Below are 27,039 nucleotides of genomic sequence, written 5' to 3'. Positions count from 1 at the left end.
ACCTAGTATTAGAGTGACGTCGAAGCGAGTGGATGTAGGGTCGTGTGCAGTTAATAAAGAGCTGATGGTGACAGACAGGGCAATGAAGTTTTAAGAAAGATTATTTTATTGGTTGAACAGACTTGTGTGGTACAAGGCGAAAACGGAGCATTATTTTATCAGCTAATGATTCTACAGGTCATAACATACTTGATCACTTAAAAAAAAAAAAAAGGTTAATCTTTTTGGACGACCAATGATCTTTTATCTGGTAATATCTGCGCATAAGTACTGTGTGTGTGTGTACGCTGTACAGATGAAATAGTATGACAGCACTGTACGTTGCCGACTCACGAACAGATATACACAAATTAATGGTGTATATTAAATACAGTTATGTTTTATGTTATGTATGGGAATCATATTTTACACTGAATACACAATCTTCGTGCGTTAAAGGACGCTCGGTCGGCGGTATTTGGTTCTTTAGCCCTTATGCGCAACGTACGCTTGGAATAACAAAAATAATAGTGCTCCGTTAATTGCTATATAATATTATTTTCTCTAATTAATCTCGGACAACCGTTGCTTTGTATGAACATTTTTTTGTAATTTTGTTTTCATAATCAATGTTCAGTTTTTACCGTTTTTATGATATAATAGTAACAATAAAAATATAGAACGCGTTTAGCCCCATGAACACAGTTGTAAATTATATACCTACAATGTAACACGTTGAAATTATTTAAAAACGGTGATTATTTATTTTATTTAGTAAACTGCGAATAGTAGTAATACATTTTAAAAAAAAGTTAATGCTAACAATCTTATATTGAATTCATAGCTTATGTGTTAAACTTTTAAACCTCCCTTTGGTTCAATTAAATTAGACGATGCAAACCGGTTGTCGACAGCATATATAACAACAATAATAAATTATTTGAGCCGACTACTTAAAAACTGTAACAAGATTTTTAAATTAACTATTGAAATTGTATGTTATATTTTTATTCGGTTTTGTCCGGCGTAGGGCAATAGTATTTTTTTTTTATGGCCGGAAGTGTTTGACATTGTCAGTATAAATCTGTGCCAAAAATCTAGTTGCGGTCGTTTAGCTGTAACTCGTTTCCGCCTGGGTTCGACTATTCGCCATTTTCTGTTCAAGTTCCACCTCAATTGTCTGAGAAATCCTGAAGTCATATTAATTATAGTTATCTTGCATTATTATACACCTGTGTCTACGCGTAAACTCTAAAATTATGTTATTTTTTTGTTTATTACAAAAAAAAAAATGAAATTATACTTATGACAAAAAAAATGCGAATTATGGAATTATTTTTATTCGAAAAGTACATAAATAATAAATACATAGTTGCTGTTAACATTAATACGATTTTGGTTTGCAAATAGAACCAATGTACTATTTCATTGAAGCTTTTGTAATACACATGACTTGTATGTTTTTTTTTGTTTTCAAGTTATTAACAACGTTAGATACTTTATTTTTGGTATATAATGTAACGTTAAAAATACACTCGGGCCACTATATACTAATATTGTACACCACCTAGATGACTACTATTATAAAACAACTGATGTTAATGAGTCGACAATATTTTTTGGCGTTTATATATCTGATGATGTGGAAATTTAGCTTGACAAAGTTCCGGCACGCCGGTTATCGCGTCGAGAAGTCGAAAACAATAATATCTCAACCACTAAAAATGGGAACCTCTTAATTATTTCGTCTCCAGCACATCAATAACGGTACGGTCCGCGTGTGTGTATTTTGTTCTTCCTATTCCAGCCCGTGTGCACGACGTGCCGGTGCACGGCGCTAAGGTCATAAGGCATAATCGTTTTGCTCGCAGCTGAGACGTGTACCCGTGGACCGGTAATAATTATCATGTAAGTATATATCTATACGTGACGAACGGATCATAATACGCGAGGAATATCTGTACACTGTCCATTGCCGGCCGTGGCCTAACAACAAAAATATTCAGCAAACCTCTAAAGTCATGTATTAATCATGAAACAAACGGTTTTTACCGTCGGTCCCGTTTCGCGCATCGTCGCGCTGCCGGCAGGCCCGGCCGTTGCGCCCATCGTATTTTCGAACCGAGTGTCTTAAGACAAAGCAAAAAAAATAAACTGTTACATTTTCCAAACCGAAACAATAATATCGAACGCCAAATTAAACCTACTTGTCAATAACAACGGCATTGTAGTGACGGCATAGGTCTGATAGGTGTAGAGTTAAGGCTCGTGACCGTGAGTACAATTATTTAAAAAAAAAAAAGGAAAATTATTTTACAACATATTTTGTAAACGTTTTTGTTTTAAGTTTAAAAATTTGGGACGGGGGTGGAGGGCGGTTGAATAATGCGCACAGATAAACTATAATAACTTTTAAATATTTTATCCTCTATTCGAAACTAGTTATCGAGTCGAACTTTCAGAAAATTATTCTTAATTAAAAAAGTTAATAAAATACATACGTTATCATTTAAGTTTTAAAAGTTGATAAAGCTATTATGCTATTGCAATATAACATAAACAAAAATGTTTTCAAAAAGAAAAACTACAAAATATCTTGTGTAGGGCGTTAAAAGAATCATCCGGTATATAATACGAATTACGAGGTAATATTTAACATAACAAATCAGAATAATTACAATATTAAAAATTAAACGGGTGTTTTAATATTATTGTTCATATTATATTATGTATACCGAAGACGTGGAAATAACGAAACTATAGTGGCTACCACGGATATATTCTAAGCACCTACTAAATAAAATGGTTTACACACGGATACTACTAGGTCATTGTTTTTACAATCTTATACATACATATTATTATTATACAACAGAATGTTTATAATAATCCTAATAAATCATTTAAAATAATATAGTGTCTACTCGCGGTAACGGCACCATAATATATATAATATAATATGGTAATATGACTATTAGACGTTAACTCTTCGACTCATTTGACGTAAGATCGGACTAATCTCTCAATTACAGACGTCAAGTGTACTTAGGTCTTAGATGATTTATGTATGATATTTATCTACGTAACTCAATACATAGTGGCGTGTTAAACTTATGAAATCACATTGGGAGGGGGTCAACATTTTTGTCAAATCATTCCAATAGTAGTAAATTATAAATAAACTAATACTTCAATTAAATATTAAATAGTATTAGAGTCAGAGTTGAGATAACTGCTTAAAACCAAGTAATTAATTAAAAATTACAACTTATCATAATATTGTAATATATTATTTAACTATTAACTATAAGTTACCTAAATTTTTCACAAGTTTCAGCACTGTATAGTTAAAATTCTATTTAAAGAAGCAAGCTTTTTAAAATATTGTTCGTCAGCTAGATTTAAAGTAAACATTAATCATCAATTACACATAACTTAGAAATTAAATACAAATCGCAAGTAAAATGTGAATAACGCAATGAATTACAAATTACATATAAGTTTTCGAGTTACAGTTGTTCATAAGTGCCCAACCCTGATCAAAGTAGACCATATTGGTATAATCAACGGTATAACACTTATTTTGATTTAGATGTTCAGTATCAAAACGTAATTTAAATTTTTTCTTACGCAGTATTCGTCAAGAAAACTACCGAATTAATGCGATCAAGTTTGAACGATTGTTATTTATTTGTGTTGCTTGTTTTTGATATTTTCGATACCGACCACTATACGTCGCGGTATTTAGGATAATTTAAAATAAAGTATGAAATAATAAAAATAAATACATGATGGTTACAAAAAAAAAATATGTCAACGTCACGAGTTCTTTTAAATTTGTACTCGCGCTGCTCGTTTGTATACAACCAATAGCTGTGAGAAAACGTGTGCTCCATTGGTTGTGGCTACACAGCTGCAGCTTAAATGTGTTTATGGGACAATAATAAAAGTCTTCCACGGTCACTTGAATCGTATGCTCACGCAACCATAGTGCGTTTCTGTGGCCAAGACCAATACTGTTTGCGAGTAACTAATAATATTACCGCAGTAAATTTATTTGAACATGTATTGTTGTATTGGTGGTAAATGTGTTAACTACAGTTTTGTTTGTTTTTCATAATTACGTTTTGCAATTTTTTAAATTAATTACGATTTCGCTTTCAGATCAGATGGCCATACAATGTTAATGTACATAATATTTAATGCTACTTGCAAGTTGCACTGAATAGTTTAGCTATATACTGAATTCAGTGGCTACTCGAATTATATTATTTAGATCTAAATCTAATCTAGATCTTGTTTAACATAAAAAAAAAAATTGTTACTGTCTACAACGTAAATGCATAAACAATTCTCAATACAGTGTAATTTTCGATGACGTATGTATATTATACAAGCAAAATAAAAACATTTTTATGTTAGATGAAACTGCTCGAGTACTCGATTGAAAAATAAATGGGTACTCTCCAAAACACCAAATTGATTTAATAGCAATTAATCTATACAATTACTAGAAAACGCAGTTTATATTTCGAGTTAAAAATAATGGACACCCTTATCAAATACTAAAGTAAAAAAATGTTAGAAAATCAATTGCATAACCTGTTTAATTAATTTTAAAAGAAAACGAGCTCTATATCTTAATCTTTTGCGCGTATTCAAAGTTAAAACGGCAAACCGACATTCTTATTACAGTGAGAAGTGAGAACTAATTTATAGTAATAGCTAGTACAGAATAAGGATTATTGATAAAACTCGTTTTAAAAGACATGAATGGCTTTAAATTTCACATGTAAACATAAATTTGTCAGTTTTGGTGTCGAAGCGTATTCGAAAATTAGGCTGACTCAACAAACACAATAAAATAGTTTTTGGCAGTAACTAGTAATTGACCAGCAATTTCTCTTTATAAAATTCAACGTCTTATAAGCTTTATCACAATTCCAGTTTGTGTGTTCATTAAATCAAAATTAAAATTCGTATGAGATAAAATAATTTCTTAATCTCTCACAGAAGTAGTGTTGCTGGTTTTCAAAAAAATACTTCATGTGAAGTGCATAATAATTATCTGATAGAATTTATTCGTATTAATAATAACAAATTAAAAAAAAATTACTTGCTAATAATTTCAGTAATCTTGAATAACTGAAAGAAAGATATTCAATTTTTTTAATTTCCTAAATACATTAATGAACTATAGCAATAGAATGTAGGTTAATCTTTCTCATTAAACATATTAATTTAAAGTAGGTATGACAGCCTAATAAAAATCGACAATAATAAAAAAAAAGGAAAACACTTGACCTAAAAGATTTGATTAGTAATATTAGTATTAGAATTATCTTAATATCAACAAATCGCATAACTGGTTATTAAAAGTAATATTTAAGTAGCATTAACTAGGCAGCTTAATGTTTGTTAAAAAAATGAATGATTTGGTGGCTTAATTTTCTATTTTCGTTATAGGTGGCTCTTTTCATGTGACCGGCTCGATAACTATTCAAAGAGTTTTAGTCGGCTCAAAAAAAGGTCTAGCTAGCACTGTGCAGTTGTATCATTAAGTTTGGCAACTCAACAACCATATTGTTGATAGTATTGTACAGCTGAAAAAATTAGATATATATTATCGTCTTGCGGGATTTCAATACTCGTGGATATAGATTAGTGTCACCAGCAAGAAAGAGAACGTAAGGGAGAGGGGTTGGGGGGGGGGAGATATAGATGTTTAATTTAAAAACAAATTAATTGGCTCCCACGTGCGAAAATTTTAGTCTGAGACCGTTGCGGTCGAGTGCGTCCGACCGGTGGAAACCGAAACTGAAACCGTCGGAGCAGAAAATGTAAAATTAATTTCTCAGTATATAGTCGATTGTCGTTGAGGTCGCCTCGGAATAAGAAATATGTAAGTATTCAAATTTTAAAATATCGATCTACTTAGCCACGGGTGGATGACGGAGGAGACGAGACGGACAAACCAAGCGTAATCCGTTTTCAGAGACGTGCACGCATAACATATCATAACGTACAACAAACTTACACGTCTGGATAGTATATTGTTGTCCGTAAAACATAATGGTTATAATAATAAGTAATAACATGTGCGTGTAAGTACGTGTAGTAACGACGAGGAGAGGTAGGGGGAAGAAATGGAAAAAGAAAGAGATGTAAAAAAGGTGTAAACGACGGGGAGAGGGAATATTATATTATATATGGAAAAAAAATAAGAAGTGAGCGAGAGAGAGAGAGAGAGATTGGAGACTCGGATAGTGACGACAAATCCGAGTGGTCGAATATTATTGGACTGTACAGGAGAAGCGCGCGTGTAGGTTCAGGTTGGCGGCCGTCCCGGATGTAGGTCATCGAGCCGGATGCTTTGCTCTGGTCGTATATACGTATACATGTCTGTCCAGACGTTTGGGCGGCCGCTTGTGTCTCAAAACTATAGTCATTGTTCGGCGGCTATGTACGTTGCGGTCGCTACCTTCCACCCTGTCCCGCTGCCCGTGTGTGTACAAACGTTCTGGTGGTCGTAAAAACGAATACTGGTTTAAAAAAAAAAAAAACTGCCCCGAACGCAATAAAAAAAAAATATCGAATAGTAGTTTTTTACACCCGGTAGAACCTTGAACTTGGTCTCGCGAACGAGTACAACAGCGACGGCGACACAGAGATGATGGTCTTGATGCGTCAGAAGACGTTGCGTATGGGTTCCCCGCATAATATATCCTCTTTCTTCATTATATAGCCAAACGCAGTTGCGATGGTTGCCGAATATTGCGCTATAGTATTAGAGCTTCCCCCCCCCCCCCAAACATTTATAGATTTCCATGATCCTACAAACAGTACACAATCGATTAATGGTATTAAATTTATTAAATGGCACAGTTTATATGATATTTTTTTATGATGCTATACATTCCCCCAAGAATGAGATATTTTAATTATTTCTTTTTTAATTTCTACATTTATACAAGGTGATAATTTTATTGCGAACGGTGAACCTCTCAATATCTCATAAGGTTTAATAATAAATTTAATTTTTTCTTCATATTGTTTTTATACAATGTGATCTAAATTTTTCACAATTTATTTTGTTTTTACCTCCCTCTCAACTTGGTTTTTTGATAGCAACTATTGAAACTTAAATGGTAACGCATACATTTTATTACCTTTTTAAATTGAGAATAATGTACTTAAAATGTTGACTGGTTGATCCAAAACCAGTTTTGAACAACTATTTTTAAAGTTATAAAAGTTTAAAAGTTAGAATGGGAGAGGAAGTATAATAAATTATACTACACTCCAACTTTTCTTCCTGCTCTAAACTTGAAACTTCAATAACTTCAAAAATAGTTATCCAAAACGGGTTATCGCTCAAATGATCACCATGTATTACTACTAATAGACTATTAGTAATAGTAGTTGTTTTTTTCGAATTCGAATTTTCACAAAAACGGTTAGTTTGTAGCCAATAAAAGTCATATTATTATATTGATTCTTTATATTTAGATAACATTTTGTAGTTATGTACCTACCTAAATTTAAAATAATCGCTAAACAAATGATTAAAAAGTCGAAAATGAATAAGAAAATCAATAATATTTAAAAACTGGATAATTATATTTTTTCAAATCTAGTTTTTACCTACCCCCCCAAAAAACAATTGTTATCAATAACAGTCCGGAAACTTGATGGTATAAATATAGATACAACAAAATATAATGTTAAGATGAATTTTATACTTGAACCCTCCTTTACTCTTCATTAATAAAAACATTATTGTAAAAGAGCACTTTCCAAACAATGCTGTTTAAAAACTATTAATCTTAAATTGTGCATAAGTTTATGCGTAAATTAAACGCTCAGCATAATACAGGGTGTATCACGATGATCTGCCAAAATTACATGAAAAAACGTTCAATCATCACGATAAACCTTGTACGTCGTGATTAATAATATAACATTTAAACTTTGACCGCGGTGTGTGACGAGCCAGAGACTTTAACGAAAGCGCTGTGAGGAAACTGTTTTCTTTTTTAAACTAGATGACTCTACCAACTTTTTCGCCCTTTGAATAACAATTTATGATGATGGAATTCGATTGGCCGAAAAAAGAAGCGCTCACTGTACGTCTTCGTTTCTAGACTAAATTAATCGAACGCTGTTAAAAAAAAAAAAAAAAAAAACTATACTGGACAATGCGCGACACATAATGGTGATTAGAATCGCGTTTGCGACACTGGGCCTGTCCAGACACTTACCGATTCGTCATATATGGCCCCTAAATATACGTTATATATATACAGTGTAGCTAGGACTCGTTTAAGTATAATAAAATCATATATACATGTTTGTGCGAGGTAATATAAACGCTTGTTTATAGTATAGTAGTTGGTACAATAAAACATTAAGCAGCACCGGCGTTTGGGTTGTGAAATTTCGCCGAAAAAAACGTTTTCCGCCGATACCGGTAACATAATGCGCGGCATTGTTTACTTGAGTTCAATACATATATATATATATATATATATATATACTTATATACATATTGTACTTACTGTGTAGTGCCTAATTTTTACGGACGAATTACATTGAAAACCATTAACCATAACACCGCGCCGAGCTGGCCGACCGTTCTGCCCAAGAAGCGTCTAGTTAATCCCGGGCCTCTTCGAGACTATGATAATAACATTATAATAATCGAATTATGATTATACACATTACAAAGATCCGCCGCACTTTCTCCGTTCCGTTGATTCACTACAGGTTATCGAAGAAGAAGAAGGCGAATCGCCAAACCGTACCTACCTACACATGTAAGACGACGGCGAACGCATAGCAAATTTGAACGTTGAAACCATTAGCTGATAATAATTTCAAAAAAACAACTAGATACAGCCAACTCCGATTTATCACCGTCTTCTTTATAAAATGTCCGAGAAATATTGTGTGCTTCCAACTACGGCCGTACAAATTGCACGGTCGCGTTTGTAAAGTTTAAATCATGCATTTTATCGGTCATTTTATGTAGGACACATAATATTATATTACAGGGATTGGGCGGTAAACTATCCAATTTGGAACACAGACCAAGATATAGGCTTGCATACTAGCTTTAACTAACTAAATGTAAGTGCACAGATTTTATAAATGCATTTGTTTTTATAATTTTACGAGAACAGCAGAAAAATTTGAAAAACAGTGAATAGCAAAACATTTGTACCTCAGGACTCCAAATGTATGAAACCAATGCTCTATACCGTCGATATCTAATTAGATAGTTCGTGATTTAGGATATAGTTATCAGTTATCACACAGGACACATACGAACATTTCAAATAAATTAAATAAATAATTTACGGAAAAAACCATAATATAGTTAAAATAGGTACCTACATATTGAAATACATATTCGGAATAACTAAATAAACAGCCAAGTGAACTAATAACTATACATTTATTGAACATATATTACTGTCGAACACTATATATGGTTTTTTTTCGCGTAACACTATACCCAAGTTTTATCGCCGGTTTTTTTTGAAAACTTTTACATAACTTAATGACTTACCTTTGAAATTTTGTTAATTTTCCTTTTTTTTTTAAACGGATGTACTCAAAATAACATTATTTTGTGACTAAGTTAGGGTTTTTGTTTAGATAAACATTTCAATTTGTTGCTAGTTTGATAATACATATTAGTGTACCACATTAATTAAAAAACGTTTATATTTTCTAATTTAATATTTGTATGAGGTTTTAAACATATTACCGTAACTAACAATGACATTTGTAATATTTAGCAAATTTGATTGAAAACTATTTTGAATTAGTTACAATACAGTTTCATTGAAATGTTACCAAAAGTATTTTACAAATACGAGTACGTTATTGCTCTGTGAGGCCGTGAGAGATGTTTGTATAATACACATACCCACATTTTAATTTGTGAAATTTGTGCGTGTTTAGTGTTATAAATTGCGCCCAAGTATAATTTGTTAAAAATAGTGTAAGAATATTCACTTGAAAAAAACTAATGCTATTAGTCGCGAAAAGCGTCTATGCAAATCAGTTTGCCTACTATACACCTATTGTAATACGCACACACAAATTTTGTAGGTATCTCATTTTCTTATCTATTTGTTTGCGTTTCTCACGGGATCTCGCGGTATTCGCACGATGGTTTTTTCGTACGCCTCGGCCGTCTCTCTGGGTCATTAGCAATGCGACCTTTAAAAAATAAAAAAACTGAAAAAAATCAAAACCCTACTTTTGCGTGAGACCGCACGCGCGGGCATCCATCACCCGTAGCCGACCCGCGTTAATGATCTAGCCGACTCCGGTAATATACCTACATATTATAGATCTTCTCCAAAGATCAAAGGTCACCGGCCATTGCACATTGCGGCGAGGGCGTCGGTCTACGGCTGACCTTGATTGCGCCGTCTATAATAATAATATTATAGTACTTGGATTGTTATTACTTATTATACAGTATATTACACAGGAACCGAATAATATAATACACGCCGGCATTGTGCTGGCTGACACACACACACATGTAGGTTAATGCCTGAACAGCCGCCGAAGCGACTCGGTAGTAGGTACTTGCTCGTGGTTTTCGGCTAGCCGGCCCCGCTGCCGCACGCATGCACTTGCCGGTCGCCACGCTTGGCCTACATAACAGCAGTACCTACGACGTGGACAGCTGCTGGCCTGATCGGTTTAATATTGTGGTAGGGATAGCCGAAAGCACGTGGGACGCAGCCCCCGTCGACCGGCACAAACGACAAGAACCAACATCTGAACGAGTCACGAACGTCTATCCTGTACTGTATACGATTCGGTTGATTTTGATATTATATTTGGCTTTATTGTACTTAAATATCGTTTTGTCTTAATAAATATAATGACTTAGCGAACACTTGTGCCGACACGGCCGGATTGCTAACAAGTCGAAGCATAGGTGTCTAGTTAAAAAGCGGCTCCGCCAAGAACGTTGCTATGTTGTTATAACATTTATACGTTACTAAAAAAATGCTAGTGTATGTTTATGTATGGTTCAGTCAATACCTTTAAAGATATATAAGACTGTTTTGAAATATTCTTTTTCATACTTTTACAGTTATTAATTGGCACGAATTTGATCAATTATTTAACGACATAATCCCATTACTTATGTGTTGAAACCCTATTATCTTAAGATTTTAAAAGTGGTTACGTAACTGTTACATTAACTTTTTTAAATTAAGAAACATTTTCTGAAAATCAGTTCAGACTTTTTAAGTTATTGTAGTTTAAAATTTAGGACGGGAGGTAGCGTGCGGATAAAAATAATACTACACTCCACCTTTTATTCTATTAAAAGTAATTAAAAGATGATTATTTGACCAGTCAAAATTTCATAAGGTTTTTACACAAAACACTAAACAGATTGAGTTATATATTATGCGGGAGGAAATGTATCAAAATTGGGCGAACTAACAGCTATAAAAGTAAAAATGGTTAAAAAATAATTTTGAAAAGTCAAACATCTTCTAAGATACTCTCTGAGCCATAGTTAACCAATAAGCTGTATAAATAATGGATACAAATCTATACCGAGTTTATCGCCCGCTTCCTGGTTAGATGTTGCCCTTAATAAATGTACAGTCGTCTAGACTTATGATACAAAAACCTTCCAAGAGCTGACCGCTATAAAATGTTCTTCTCTATTACCTGTGTTCCTCATCGTATGGGATAAAAATTAGCTTTACGGAATTTTCACAGTAACATTACTTTCATACTTCTCTTAATAGTTACCAGGAAAAACATAACTTTTATGTCGTTCCATTCGATGCAACAATAAATTTTGCGTTTTATGCGCTAGGAATTAAACTTGTATTTCTAATCGATCGCAGAAAAGCTGTAACTACTATTCCATACAATATACCTAAGTATGTAGGGTATAGTGTTCACTCATAGATATAACATGGTGTGTATATATAAATAAATAGGTAGAGCTCGGTAACATATAATTTCAACGTTATTGCATCTCTCATCTCCGGTTTACAACATCGATGGTATAGAGCACAAGTGTGATAACTAGGTATTGAGTGCATTAAAAAAAAAAATACAGGAAGGACGTCTGAGAATGTATAATGCTAAAATATCATTTCACGATTTTGATGAACTTGATATCGCCTTTGGCAGCAAAAACTTAGTCTTTGGTTATTTATAAAAATTTAATAATCTAACAAAATTATTTTATAAACAAAGTAAACAGTTAGATGGTACTGTGTATATATATATATATAATAATATATATAATATATTTATAATATTTATATGGGTATAGATCAGAGAAATAGTGAACTACTAGGAAGCCCATATAATTATAAAATTACGCTAACCAGGGCCTAATAGCGTATTGTCACCATTCAAAAATAGCTAAATTAAAAAAAAATGATGTTTTTGTTGTTTTGTTTAAAATTTGAGAATAATCATAACTATTTTAGGTAATAATCATTCCAACTATTGCTAGAGTCAAGAACATTCGGGCAAGATACGTGGGGGCCCTCGATGAGTTGGCTGGTTCGCGGTGGAAACTCTATAGGTATTCTTTCCACGCGACAGCCGTGACAAAAAAAAATATAATATATATATATTATGTATGTATAAAAAACCCACCACGGTGCTGGAAAACTGTGACAAAGAAATGACTTTGCTTTCTCTTTCACGCAGCATCCTGCTGACTCGGCTTTTCATGCTCTACTTATTCGACATAAGAAACAATGATCGCACCACCACCGTCGCTGCGGTTGCTCTACAATTTTCCACAAAGTAATATGTGTATACGCACTCGTCATCGTTTTCCTCTCACATACATAATAACATGGGCAACAATAAAATCAATAGTCGTTTTATAAAACACGTCTGTACTCGTTGTATATTTATATAGATTCCCAAATTAAAAACTGTAGAAAAAAAGCACCACGGTTATAACAGCAGTGAGTACAACAATATAATAGTAATTTTTATAAAATACAATAATAATAATGATAAAAATAACACGGTTTGTACAGTTTGTTTTAACAGCGAGAGATTCGAAATCCCTTGGGACGAAAATTAAAATATTAAAACGAAGTAACAAAAATATAACAAATTTAAGTACGCGACAACAGCGTTCTGTATAATAATATAATATATTATGGACGTTGTTAGGAATGTTTCGGTTTGGAATGTTTACGGTAACTAATAAATGCTTAATTTATTTATAAATTGTCTAAAAGTTACAAGCACCCGCGTTCAAGTCGTTTCGTTTTTGATTGTGCGCGTTTTGGACATCAAACTTAATTATAACCCCCCCTGGCCGGCCGTCGTTGCGTTTGTTCACTTGTAATACTTGTCCACCTCGTCCACCAGTTTCTCTATGTTCAGCTCGTTGATCTCCACGAATTTTTTGCTCTGTCTGCTGAAATAGTATATGTCACCGGTGTATATGTCGAACCACAAGGCGTGTATGTGCAGGTCGTACGTCTCCAACCGCTTCTTGAGAAACCCGTAGCTGGCTATGTTTTGCAACTGCTGCAGGGTGTTCACCTGACCAGAGAACGTACATACATTTAGACATCTTAATTATGATATATGTATATGTATATATATATATATATACACACACAAAAGTTTTATTATGCGAGTTATGCAAATCGGATGTGCGGGTTAAGAGCTGTGAACGAGAGGAGTTGGTATGGACTACGATAAAAGTGGGAAGGGTAGGCAAAAGTTCAATTACCCGTTGAAAGTATATAGGCGTTTTGGAGCACCCCTTCCCTCTTCACCATTTAAAGATTTCCGTTACCTGCGACAGTTTGTCGGTGATGGAAAACTTGTTTTCTGGATCGATGTAGGCGATGATCTTGCGCAAAGGCGTTTCGGCCTGGAACACCAGCGGCGTGTCGAACCCGGACGTTTCCAGCTGCTGGAATTTCTCCAGGGACGAGATGGCATGAGTGCACAGCCAGGCCCGGAGCGGCGACAGCCGGCGATTGTCGATGCTGGAGAACTCGGTGTCCCTCAGCAGGTGCAACAAGTTCATTGCCTGCAAAAGGCGGCGTTCAACGCGTAAATACTTGAGTACATAATTCCGTCGTTCCTCCACAGAACAGACGAAAGCAGAAGTAAACAAAAATGTGACGGCCATTTTGTAATATTTATTTAGTATTATATAATGTTATATCTATACACAACTAATAATAATAATGTATAGATATAACGTTACGTGGTGTAACCTTAAGAAGATGGCCGCCGCGTTTTTGTGTAATAAGTGCCTTCCCCGTGTTAATTTTTATCGGTGTCCGGGGTCTGGTTCCTCGGTTAAAAAGTTATGTTTTTTTTAAATTAATTTATTCTCCTCACCCCGTATTGATTGTACGGTGCGATATGAGTTTGTTATACGTTTTGCACAACATGTTTTCAAAGGTTTCCGTTCGAAAAAGGTTTTTGGTTGTTCAATGAGGAATCCAAATTACAAGTAAGTAGTAACACCATCCGTTTGCGGCCATAACGTGTGCGGTTGCGTGGACCGTGAAATCAGGGTTGTTGTTGCCGACATCACGAATGGTTTACGAGGGGTGCGGTCCTAACACAGTGTTATTCAATGGTTTTCTCTCAATCCGGTAGACCATACGAGCCGACACCGGATTCGATTATTTAAGGTCGTCCTAAAGATCACTCATCGCTACCACCACCAAAATGGTCGAACACACCCCCAAAATAAAACAAAAAAAAAAAACCTTCGGGGACGCGACACTCGAGCGGAATATTAGTTATTACTTATTAGCTGTTGTGTCCAATGAAACGTTCAATAAACTCACCAGAAACATATATACACTTTAAATGGGTTTTTAGGTACAAACATTATAAACGCTCGTGCTTATGCTCGATTGGATGGAAAAAAACAAATTCCCGGTATTTTACAAACCCGAAAATTGTAGCTTTCAATAAAATATGAACAAATATTCTTACTTTGCAATCGGAATGACCGCACACGATGACGTGCCTAATATCGTTGTGAACACATCCGAGTTCCAGGGCAGCAGGTTCGCAAGTCGTGTATTCGTCGAGGAAGTGTTGCGAATGCGGAATCAAATTGCCGGCATTTCTCACTTAACATAAAAAAAAAACCGTAAAAACTTTAAAATGGGTTTAGAGTAAACGCTAACAATTGGGGCAAATGCACAACGAGCATTGACAATTTTTAATTTTAACTGAAATATTTAAATTATGCGATCCTACTGTATTAGCTACTCGGTTAATTAAAATACAAATATCCTTGGTTTTTTCTATAGAAAAAAAATTATACTATTTTTATTCGTTTGACACTAATTATTGTCGTTGTAGCGGTCAGAGACTGTTACAAAGGGTTCGTGACTAGTAACACACTCCCCCTCCCTAGAAATACCTTCAGTTTTAATTATTGAAGTTTAGCAGTAGTTGATATGTTTAATTTGGTTTTATACTTTTGTTCATACCTACCCAAAAACACATATTCAATTAGATTTGTTGTATATTATATTTGTTTCATTATTTTGCGCCTGAATTTTTAAAAGTATACTAACCAATGAACATATCACCGACATTAGTTTCGGTAAATCTAGCCGGTAACATTCGACTGTCCATGCATGTGAAAAATACAGCTTTAGGCTAAAAAACACAAAAGAAATTAAATTTATATTTACATATATATACATTGTATTTAAAAAATATTAATTTATAAGAATAAATAAATATATATATATATATATATGAGCTACATTACAATAGCAGAGCTCTTAATAACATTATAAGTGACTATTATTATTTTGTTTAAAATACAAAATTTGTACAAACTTTTTTTGATAACTTCTGCAGATAGATTATAGTTTACGACTTAGTTGGGCTGAGCACTTGCCATTTTTTTGGTTTTAATGTTACCAGTTTTCCGTTTGCCACATAATTAGGAAGTGTTGAGAATGAATAGTATTACAAACTATAGACTATAAATTGTTAACTACCATGTGGAAACTAGTTATTTAGTTAGTGCCTTCTTAAACTCATTTAGATAGTTAATTAGGTAAACCCCGGAATTCTATTCAAAACAGTATAGTAATAATAGTATGTGCACTGTGTACATTTAACAAAAGCCTAGCTACAATAAAATATAAGAAAATTACAGGCGTACAAAATACAAGTCATTGTTATTTTTTATTCAACATGAGAGTTTTTATAGTTCTACGTACTTGCTCGTATTCTTATGTGGGACACTTCAACTAGAATAAAATTATATTTTTTGTATTAATAATTTGGGAGACAGAGTTTTTATTTATTTTCATAAAAGTCACTTGGGTAGGTCGGATCAAAACCCAAATGGGGTAATTGTAAATACATTTTTTCTTAGAAAGAATCAACAATGTTTGTATTTTATTTAATTATGTGTAATTAAAATATCATATTTAAAGGTTTCAGTTAAAATTGAACATTGTCAAGCACATTATGAAAAAAATATATAATTTACATTGGCCACATATGTTTACATTTTACATTAGCCCCCCACTTAACCCTAATGACATTAACAACTTTTGGAAATTGTACATACATACAAAAACAATTAAAGTAATTTAATTGACTGGAGTTGAGACTAAAATCCCCTCCCAAGTGTGCGATGTTAAAAGGAAAAAAAAAAGACTAAAATCAAATCTAGCGATTAGATACGTTGAACTCGATAAACTCGAATCGTTCCTTAATTATCACATAGTCCGTGTCATCGTCAAAATTTGAGATAGAAGCAATCAACAGTCTGCCATTTGATCTATCTTAAACTCGAATCTCTTATACGAATTATGTCTCAATTAAATTCTCATGATGTATATAATAATCTAATATATTTAACGATAAACCTCAAACATTTATGTTACGCACACTTAAGCACCGGATACTTAACACTTAAGTAATCAGGGTCAGATTACGGTTATAATCTGAGGGGGCTATATACTCTTGGGCCTTGGCTAGGGCCTTTTAGCCTAATATATATTTTTATAATATTCAAATTTAGTAATTTTTATTACTATAATAGCTGATGTTGACAGTTGACTTTTTTTTTTGTTTCTTTGGTATAATATTATATCGATATGAGGTCTGCCGTTTGAGGTACATATATTATTTTAAAAACAATCTATTATTATATTCTGAACAAGAGGATTCTAGTATAAGTTACCATTGAATGGCAAGACTTCTATATCAGCAAAGATAAATTATTATATTTATACAAAAAAAAAAACAAAACTAAACCTTGTAGCCCTCTTCGAATTGCGGCCCGAGGTACAGCCCCTCCCCTTGACCCAGCCTTGTAAGCAATATTCAGAGTTCAGACTTTGGGACTTCGATAATTTATAATCAGGTTATACATAGGTTGTGACTGTTCACAGTAATAAACACCTTCCTCAAAGTCACTTTGACAGATGCATTCATTCTTCTACTCTCTCAATTCCTATGCCCATGGACCAGACGCGGAATACTCGATTGACCGGACTAGAAATATTTTGTTACATACGGCGGCGAGCGCGGTAATAAACGTCATAATAATTAATTATTGTCACGATGGTCACACTGTTGGCGGTCGCAGGCGGTGGCGGGTTTACGATAAGGACGAGCATGTTTCGCGATAACCGATTACTGATAAGTGATAACTCGTTTCGCTCCTGTTGCGTAGCTCGCCTCGACTTGCGACAAAGTACCACAATATTAACGATAGCATTACTATAGCCGAGTAAAGATATTAATATTATTAAAATTATTTTCGCTTGCAGCCGTGAGCACTGGACGCGCACCAGCGGCGACACTAGGCCGTGTACGAACACCACGTATGCTATATGCGTACATTGGTTTAAGGTAATAGCAATAATTATTTCATAGACTTCCGACTTACTTCCGGCTTGTTTTTCACCTGGACGAACTGCTCCACCATTCTTGTCCGGGTCGTGTCCCTGTACTTCATTATGCCCCGGAAAATTCGGTCCATCGCTCGGCTTTTGTCGGTGCGCGCGGCCGGCCCTGCATTTGTTCGCGCACTGTCGTCCGCCTTTTACAAGGCTTCTCTACCGTTGTGTTATTGCCGACGGCGGCAGCTGCTGTTGACGCGACTCGCCGGTGGTCGACCTCAACAGTTGGCTCAAGGGCGTCCGTTCTCGTCTCTGTGTATGTGTTTGTATGTTTGTTTTTGTAACTCAAAACCCCCACCCGACCCGCCCCTTAATCTCCCCCGCTCTGTATTGAGTGTTGATTGAACTGATACAACGCGACTTTTAATCGCGTTCCCTCCCTCCCGCCTTCGGTTTACTCTTCCTACCCCTCCATCCCACGCCGACGCCGTCGTAGTCGATATAATAATATATCTCTAGTAGTATACAATTAACATTTTTTAATTCTTTCGTTATTTATATAAATATATATATATATATATATAAACGAATGTATAACTATATATTATATAGAAATAATGAATGTAGAATGTATAAAGAGCGTATATACTTAAAATCAAACTATTTATTGAGGGGGAAAAAAAAAAATTATACTCGTGAAAATTGTTGGTTATTTGTGTCTATAAAGAAAAATTATATTTCTTTTTCATTTGCAAATAGTTAAATAAATTATGAATAATTTGAAGACCTATAAAAATAATAATTATAACAGTCAACACACATTTAATCATATGTTTATTACTAAATGGAAATACAATTGAACAAACAACCATTTAGGTTCTTTTCAGTATGATACTCCTTTCTAACGCATATAAAACTAATTTTGTAATTATCTTGCAAATTTTGTATAAAAAAGCATATCGTCGAATGATTGTATGACTATTTTATTTATGATATCAATTAATATCATAAAAAAATTACTTTTGCAGAGATTATTATGGAACAAAACATCGAAGAAATTCATCAGAATTTATTAAAATTTGGTTGTTGTCATGTATGCACAACTAGACATCTTACAAAACCGTCTTCAGTGGACGTTAATAAGCTCATTGCAGCGTCATCTTTAGATCACGAGAACCCAAAACGCCATAAAAGTAATCCTTGCATTGCATGTTTGGGATTGTTCCAAAATCCACAAAAAGACCAAATTATTAACGAGATTATTTCTTATTTAAAGTTGGCTAATTATGATTCAGATACATTCAATATAGCATTCAACTTGCCTATGTGTACAATTCTGAGAGGCCATTCTATATCACTTTATGTTTCAAAAACAAGAATATCATTTAACCCTTTAGCGCCAACTGCATTTGTATGTGTCAAAGACGCTTGGAAACTCATGGCCGAAGACGCTATTGTGAAAGCCACGGGAAAACGTTTCGATGTACATTCCCCGTTGTTAATCACTGCTACTTTTTCTTATGAAAACGACAAACAAGAATGTGATCAATTAAACACGATAATAAGACTTAGCAACAAAAATCTACAAGAAATTTTAACTCAAATGGACAACAAAGATTTCGTCAGCCAATACGGAGACTTGCCTTCTATACCATCTTCGACCATTATTTTCAAAGGCGTGTCTTCTCGACACGAAAGCGTTCATATAGCTGGTCGGTACAACAAATGGTCTAGGACGCTTTCTCAGACTCCTTGGATTGTGGACCAGGAAAGGCGCCTCGAGAGTTCAGTAGAAGAAATCATATCAGAGCCAATAAAAAAACATACGTTGGTCGACAGTTTTAGATTTTCATCGTCCGGCAGAGAAGATATTGACGTAAGGATGTTGGGAAAGGGCAGGCCTTTTGCTCTTGAATTAGTCAACCCTAAAAAAACCAAGTTTAGTTTCGAAACGTTCAGAGAAATTGAAAATGATATAAATAAAAATTCACTAGTAAGAGTTAAGCATTTACAAAGTGTTACGAAAGATGATTTAAAACAGTTGAAATCAGGTGAGGAGTTTAAAATTAAATTTTATCGGGCACTTTGTTATGCCAAAGGTGAATTGCCAGATCTCGACAAGCTCAATAAATATACATCGGTTGATCTGGTCCAAAACACACCAATACGAGTTTTGCATAGAAGAGCGAACATGGCCAGGAATCGAACTATACACTCTATAAATGGTAGTGCCGTTAAAGTTGACGGTAACAGTGATTGTTCCTTCTTCAACGTTGTTCTTTCCACTCAAGCCGGAACATATATTAAAGAGTTTGTCCATGGAGACTTAGGCCGCACAACTCCTAGCCTCAGAACTATTCTGGAAAACGACACAATTGATATATTGGCTTTAGATGTTTTAAGTATTGAAATTGACTGGCCTATGTCTGTAAAGTATTAAAAACATATTTTGATATTTATTATTAAATTTGTTATAATTTTTGTTTTATTTGATTAAACTTTTTTTTTAAAAAGGCAATTTGAAACTATTCCTAACAAGAACAAAAACCTACTTTGAAAATTGCTATGAATAAAAATATTTACATAATTAAAAAACATATAAGTTTTCACAGTTTAGAAACTCAAATTGATGATGGTATTACAAAATAAAATAAAAATTGTATTGAATGTAATTTTATTAAGTAGTATATTAAAAGTACTACTCAAATATAGTACTATAATTATAAGTAAAAAAACAATTCATCTTAATATTATTATTTATATTAATCACAACTATATGTTCCGAACAATTGGTAATATTTGTTTAAAATTATACAAAATATACTAAAGTAGGTAGGTATGAATAAGTGTTTAAGTATAAAGTTTTGTATTGAGGTAGAGCGAAAAAAGCTTCTGTGCAATAAAATAAAATGAATAATGATAGTAAAAAAAAAAAAACACGAGTAAATGTGAGAATGATTTAGTAACATATTTTGAAAAATGTTATGGAAATGATTTGTTCGCCTAGTTGAATGGACTAGAGTATAAGAAATCAATTTGTCAAAATCTATAATACAATAATAACTTATAAGTAGGTAAAAATATTTAAAATAATCACAACCAAAAATATTCACTGTAAGAGTAGTTTGTATCATTAATTATCGATTAGATATGTCGACTTAAATAAAATACTACTTGTACTTCTATGAACTAGTAATTAGGTTAAAACAAAACAATTTTTGGAAAAAAATGTTATTGGCATTTTGATCTCGTACGCTTTTAGAGAGATTTCTCAGAATCTGTTGACTAATTTGGTTGATTAATTTCATTCAAATGTCTACGAAGCGCCACAAGATTATCTTTTGGACTTTGCATTTTCGAATCAATGTTCAACGCTTGTAAATAATGAGACTCTGCAAGTTCATACTTTTTCCATCGATGATACAATACTCCTAGAAAATGTAAACGCAGTATAAATAATAATTATAATATTATGGGGTTCAACTCGGTATTGAACCGCTTACCCAAATTCGCATGGTATAACGCCAGAAGCTTTAAATTGTTTGTCATGTTCTTCAATTGAATTGCTGTCAAAAAGTGTTTTTCAGATTCGGAATATTTGTTCAATTTTCCCAGTATGTTTGCCATGTTGAAATGTAAACTCGGTTCGTCAGGCAAAATGGACAAAGCTTTGCGTGCAACATTTTCCGCTCGTTTAAGTTCGCCAATCGAGTCTAACATGACGATCATGTTACTCCATGCAATAATGTGAGTAGGTTGCTGGAAGGTAGCATTTTGCCAAGCCAATAAAGCTTTTGTGTTTTGACCTTGTTCGAGGTACTAAACAAAAAAAAAAAAAAAACATTTCAATTTTTGTGTCAAACTTACAGAGAAGCAGTTGATCATTTCTCACGAGATTTCCCAAATTATAATAACAATGAGGATATCTTCGGCGATGACGCAACGCAGTGAGATATGCAAATTCAGCTTCTTTAAAATTTTTCAGACCCGATAACACAATCCCCAAATTCATCCAAGCAGCTGCAAAATCTTTCCTGTACGGTATCAAGTTTTCCATTATAATAAAAAAATATATATATGGCAACTATTTATTAATATTATAAATAACAATACCTTATACTGACTGCTTTTTCTAGTAATGCTTTTGCCTCTTCTAGTTTATTTTGGTCCTTGAGGATATTCGCTAAATTATTCATAGCTTGATCATATTCCGGATGTAGTCTGATAAAAAATATATATGTAAAACAATGTTATAGTTATATATAATAGTTTTTTGTTTTGATATCGAATAAGGTTTTCTTATTTTTTAAATCTTACTCTAGCGCTTGTCTATAACGGTTTATGGCTTCGGACGTGTTGCCGGAGTCTGCTAGATTTTTTGCTAAATTATAATGAACTTTGGCGTTCATCGGGCACACTTTCAAAGCACTCTTGAACAAAATGTATTCCGAATTCCATTCTTCACTGCGCTGGTATGTTCTTATGGACTGTACCATGAGCATCATAACAACACACACGCCAACTATCTAAAACATGATGTCGATGTCATTTGTGATGAATACTATGTACAATATATCACATACCTACCTCTCTTATTATTGGTTCTCTGCACAATTTCCTAATACCCAATACGACGATCAAAATGAACCCGATGGACGGCAAGTATAAAGCTCTTTCCGCAATTACAAAACCCACTCGGAACAATAAATTCGATGCCGGTAAGAAGGACACTGCACCTATTACGAACCCCATTTGAATTTGCCTGCAACATTACAATTATATCAGTTTGAATATAATTCAATATTAACTGGACAGTATTTACCTCTGATGGCAATCGTCAGAATACAAAATTTTGTACGTGATAAAAACAAGAACAATCCAAAATCCGAAAACCAAAAATAATCTAGGGTCTTGAGGAAACTGATTTAAATGTATTAAAGATACACATCCCATTGACCAGTCGAAACACAACCAAATCGGGCACAGCATTATCCATATGTTGATTATGTAGATGTAACTGTAGTTGACAATCTATAACAGCAATTTAATTATTATTTTATGGTAATTTTATAAATATTACACAGGTAAATAGACAAACTTTTTCAATTCGCGATTCCAAAAATGAAGCGGGATTATCGATCGGCTGGAAAACCGGCGGAGATCCCATTATGGACCATCTCGTATAGATAATGATTAGAAATCCAACGGTTAACGTTACTAATCTATCAAAAGATTCTTTTTTAACCATTCCTGATAATTTGGAAAACTCTGCATTTTTTACTAAAGTTTGTATAGTAATTTTATTAATCACGATTAATTCGTAAGCACTGCAAACTATCTAAAATAAACATTTTTAAATTGAGCAAGTATAGTTTTATAAAATCAGTCAAAGCGTAAAAATTAAAGTGTTCTCACCAAAATCATGACTCCTTGTTCTTTGCATAACATAGCTATAAAACTCAGTATGCAACAAAACAATGAGGTCGCAAGGTTGACTTTAAAACTAATTGTTTTAGAATTGGCTGCATTATGATAGATGATAAAAACCAACAGAAACAGACACGCGCTTAATAAATCGGCACGTCCAACTACACTAGACACCTGTCAAGTGATCAGTTTATTAGACAAATAAAAAAAAAAAATTATATATATATTTTTTTATATTACCACTTCGGTGTGTACAGGATGTACTGCAAACATAACCGACGCCAAAAAAGAAGTTTTTGGAGCTTCATTACGGAAAAGTGAATTGTACACTTGTAATAGGAGGCACGACACGACAGCGTGTAGAATAATATTGGTTATGTGAAACGACATCGGAGAGAGTTCTCCATTGTTTAGCCAAACGTTAAACCTAAAATAACAATTTTTTAAATTAAATAAACACAATTTAGTAAAAATGAGCAATTGCTGATTCTATCTAATACCTAAATGACAATATTGTAAGAGGCCTGTATGACTTGTGACTGGCGTTGTTAGTCAATCGTGTACCCCAAAAATCATGACTAAATATTTTGATTACTGGTGTTGACAAGTTGACATCATGATTGTTGACGACGGCTTCGGAGTCGTCGAACACGAAAGTACCTTTATAAGTGGCACTATAGCATACAATCGACAATAGTCCAACAGTTAAGACTGAAGCCCAGCCCGGTAATGCTGCAAATTAAATAAGAAATTTATATTTGTCTGTTTTGAATCAAAATAGCTAATCAAACCTGGAAAAGGTAGCAGCGAATCCCAATAATTGCTCTTGTTTAGCTTCATGATGGAAGTTCTACATTTACATGTCCTTTAAGTTGAAAAAGTTTGAAATCGTACATTTTGAATTATGTTACATATTTTATACATAATTCATAAAATAAATAGACAAATAATTATTTTTAAATAGAAGAAGAGTTAGATTACCCAGGCACTATCTATACATAATAATCGTAATATTAATCAAGTCCAACGATGATTAATTTAAAATTTAAAAATTTTGTTGTGTTTACTATTTTTTACAATGTATTTGTTATCATAAATCATTACAGGGTTCTTATCAGTAAGTATTTACTATTGATTATTTCCAGGGTTACCATTTTATTAATTGGTCGCATATTATAGTTCTGTGGTGTTCAGGCAAAGGGGGATAAGTGTAAAATCGCAACTTTTGGAATCACTGAAACTAAATCACTTCAGTTACATTTAATCTCATTCTTCACGTGTGAATACTATTATTAAAATATCATCCTATGACTTATCCCGTTATGCCCAAACGTGAAGAATATTTTCTCAATATTTTAACCTTATAACCCCAAATTCGCATTTTTTTACTTATCCCCCTTTGCCCGAACATCACAGAGTTTATTATTTCTAACGTATAGCCGCTGTAGGTAATACCTAGGTATATCGATAAAATATACATTTTACTGAAACGGCTAATGAAGTATTTAAGTATAAAAAATCATATTGGATGCAAAATTGTAAATGTTTTCGATTCAATAGGTCGATAATTAATTAACCATATACTGACATGCCTACATATATTATATCTAAAAGTAACCGATACTTTGATGCATTGATTATATGCAATGATACATCATTATTATTAGTTAACGTTTGAGGGGTAGTCAATATCATTAATATCCATTAGTTTACTCTCAAACCCTAGAGTTTGTAACAATGTTATCCATCGAGGTAAAATAGAGATGAGAAATTCAAATTATTAGGATCAGTTTCGCTAGAAAATGAACGAAATAAAGCAAAATATGAATAAAAGGTAAAGATCGACCGTTATAATACTAAGAATGAAAGCAGCTGTTTCTTAAACTATTCTATTTTGTTAGTAGTTGAAACAAAAATAACGATATTATAAACCTTATGTTGGCTGTCGCGTAATAATACTTTTCAAAAATGTCTATTCTAATTGACCAACATCTATAGGCATGCCAAGCGTGAAAAATTTAGCAAGAATATATTTTTAGTTTCCATCTTTTTAAAAATAAATCAAAGACATGACACGCAGTTAAAACGAATGTCTAATTGCTCGACCTAATCCACCAGAAGCAGTCATAAATCCTTGGAAATATCCGCAAAGGCTATAGTTTTAGAAATTACATATAGATTTTTATAACTTGTATCAGAATAAAATGTTTTAAAATTTAAATTATTGTTGATACAACGACCAAATACTTGGAAGTATTTCCAGTAAATTTGATAACAGTACAAACAGTCATTTACAAACAAAATTGTGTAGACTAATAGTAATATTCTTTTTTTTTAAATATTTATAGGTAAAATAAAATAATAAATCAAATAGTTTAATACAAAATAATTTATTTTCGTATTTATGTCATAATTGTATACTAATGTAATATAAGCACATATTCTGTGCGTATTTAGATCTAAATTTTCTAAAAAATGCACGGAGTTTTAACATTTTCTTCAACTACAAACAAAGTAGGACAGTCTAATGTACGATAAATTATTAATGTAGTATGTGTTACCTACATTTCCGTAAAACTTGTTTCCAATACTAAAGTTTTATTAATTAATACACAACCATTATACTCATCGGATATAAGCGGACCATATTGAATAATTAATAATAATTAACTAACAAAGTTGACATAAAATTTAGACCATGACAAAAATGACCTAGATTACTATGGAAGCGAGTGTCTAGGTTAAAGAAATTATTCTACTGCGTCATGCTAATTAAAGGCTGTTGGAAGGGCGAGGGGGTTGATACTATAACATAAATATTTAATTAAATGTGTGACGTGTATTGTGTAAAAGTTCTAGTATTATCTATAATATAGCCTAACATAACCCAACCTACTATTATGCCGACAAGACTAAAAAAAGTTAGGTTAATAAATGGAAATTTTTAAATAATTTACTTATAAGTTATACCTCGCATGATATGAAAAAACTTAACATTTAAAATATATAATTAACAAACAAACAACGGTGGCACAATTTTTAAACTACTGACAAAAGTTTAATTCCTGGTAGTCATATTGGTTCTGCACACGTAAACGTCTACTATAGTGTAAAGGAAGATAAACGGAACACGTCAACATTTTATTCGAGACAGTACAAGCATAAAAAACGAAGTGATCATCGTCTCAAACAAGGTTTCAAGTTATGAATACATTATGATACCTATTCTAGTTGTGATTAATACGTATTTGATGATTCTAACTAATAGTTTTTAAGCAGGCCAAGATAAATAAGCAAATTCAACTTAAATTAATTGTACTTCAAGTAGGAGATTCCTTCCGGGGTTTAAATGTAATTTTTGAATTCTGTAGTAAATCATGTAAAAAAAAATTATTATTAACTATTACTTTATCGCATTATTGAGATACATAAAAAATTGATGTCTAGATCAACTGTATTTTTAATTAGTTTTGAACTGCCATTCTGTAGTACTAAATTATGAACATTTTGATAATGGTTTCACTCAGACAAACAAAAATTATTAATAATTATAAAAAAATCAATAGAACTTTTTTTTTTAATTTCTGTAGATTTTTCCAGTTCTAGATCAATAGCCATCACAGAAGCAAAAGATGGATACCAAAATTAAAGATACAAAATATATTAACTATAAACTTATGAAATTGCTTGGATTTTATCAGCTACTAAACCCTAGAGAATCATATTATACGGTTTG

The 27,039-nt window shown here is 33.0% G+C and overlaps 3 protein-coding genes across 5 annotated transcripts; 1 reads left to right on the top strand and 2 right to left on the bottom strand.

The window, feature by feature from the left end:
- Positions 1-12,876: 12,876 nt before the first annotated feature.
- Positions 12,877-18,195, bottom strand: LOC126840588 (beta carbonic anhydrase 1). The gene is made up of 5 exons (XM_050576439.1): positions 17,924-18,195; positions 15,579-15,663; positions 14,986-15,125; positions 13,820-14,059; positions 12,877-13,560 (listed from the first exon to the last, which is right to left on the bottom strand). Exons 1-5 carry the CDS (start codon positions 18,014-18,016, stop codon positions 13,351-13,353), a joined length of 768 nt encoding a protein of 255 aa, XP_050432396.1. The 5' UTR covers positions 18,017-18,195; the 3' UTR covers positions 12,877-13,350.
- On the top strand, positions 17,677-20,364 carry LOC126840586 (tRNA pseudouridine synthase Pus10). 3 transcript variants are annotated; one of them, XM_050576437.1, is made up of 3 exons: positions 17,710-17,728; positions 17,805-17,886; positions 18,905-20,364. In XM_050576437.1, the coding sequence occupies exon 3, from the start codon at positions 18,913-18,915 to the stop codon at positions 20,314-20,316; it is 1,404 nt and encodes a 467-aa protein (XP_050432394.1). In that variant the 5' UTR covers positions 17,710-17,728; positions 17,805-17,886; positions 18,905-18,912; the 3' UTR covers positions 20,317-20,364. The 3 variants fall into 3 exon arrangements, with proteins under 3 accessions (XP_050432393.1, XP_050432394.1, XP_050432395.1); XM_050576436.1 differs by having other exon boundaries at positions 17,677-17,886; XM_050576438.1 differs by lacking the exons at positions 17,710-17,728; positions 17,805-17,886 and adding an exon at positions 17,957-18,192.
- A 448-nt stretch (positions 20,365-20,812) lies between these two features.
- Positions 20,813-24,365, bottom strand: LOC126840452 (protein O-mannosyl-transferase TMTC4-like). Its single transcript, XM_050576199.1, has 12 exons — positions 24,095-24,365; positions 23,804-24,035; positions 23,544-23,730; positions 23,292-23,477; positions 22,975-23,214; positions 22,699-22,907; positions 22,464-22,638; positions 22,194-22,402; positions 21,990-22,097; positions 21,769-21,910; positions 21,380-21,695; positions 20,813-21,307 (listed from the first exon to the last, which is right to left on the bottom strand). The coding sequence occupies exons 1-12, from the start codon at positions 24,141-24,143 to the stop codon at positions 21,162-21,164; spliced, it is 2,199 nt and encodes a 732-aa protein (XP_050432156.1). The 5' UTR covers positions 24,144-24,365; the 3' UTR covers positions 20,813-21,161.
- Between the last annotated feature and the right edge of the window lie 2,674 nt (positions 24,366-27,039).

This window comes from Adelges cooleyi, unplaced genomic scaffold, assembly GCF_023614345.1.
Source record: "Adelges cooleyi isolate 19-005CV unplaced genomic scaffold, UGA_ACOO_1.1 ACOO_flye_CR_arks_rails_tigmint_CR_PRNA_376, whole genome shotgun sequence".
NCBI classification, from domain to species: Eukaryota; Metazoa; Arthropoda; class Insecta; order Hemiptera; family Adelgidae; genus Adelges; species Adelges cooleyi.
The sequence above is the reverse complement of the archived record's forward strand: the minus strand, read 5'-3'. Positions and strand labels throughout refer to the sequence as shown.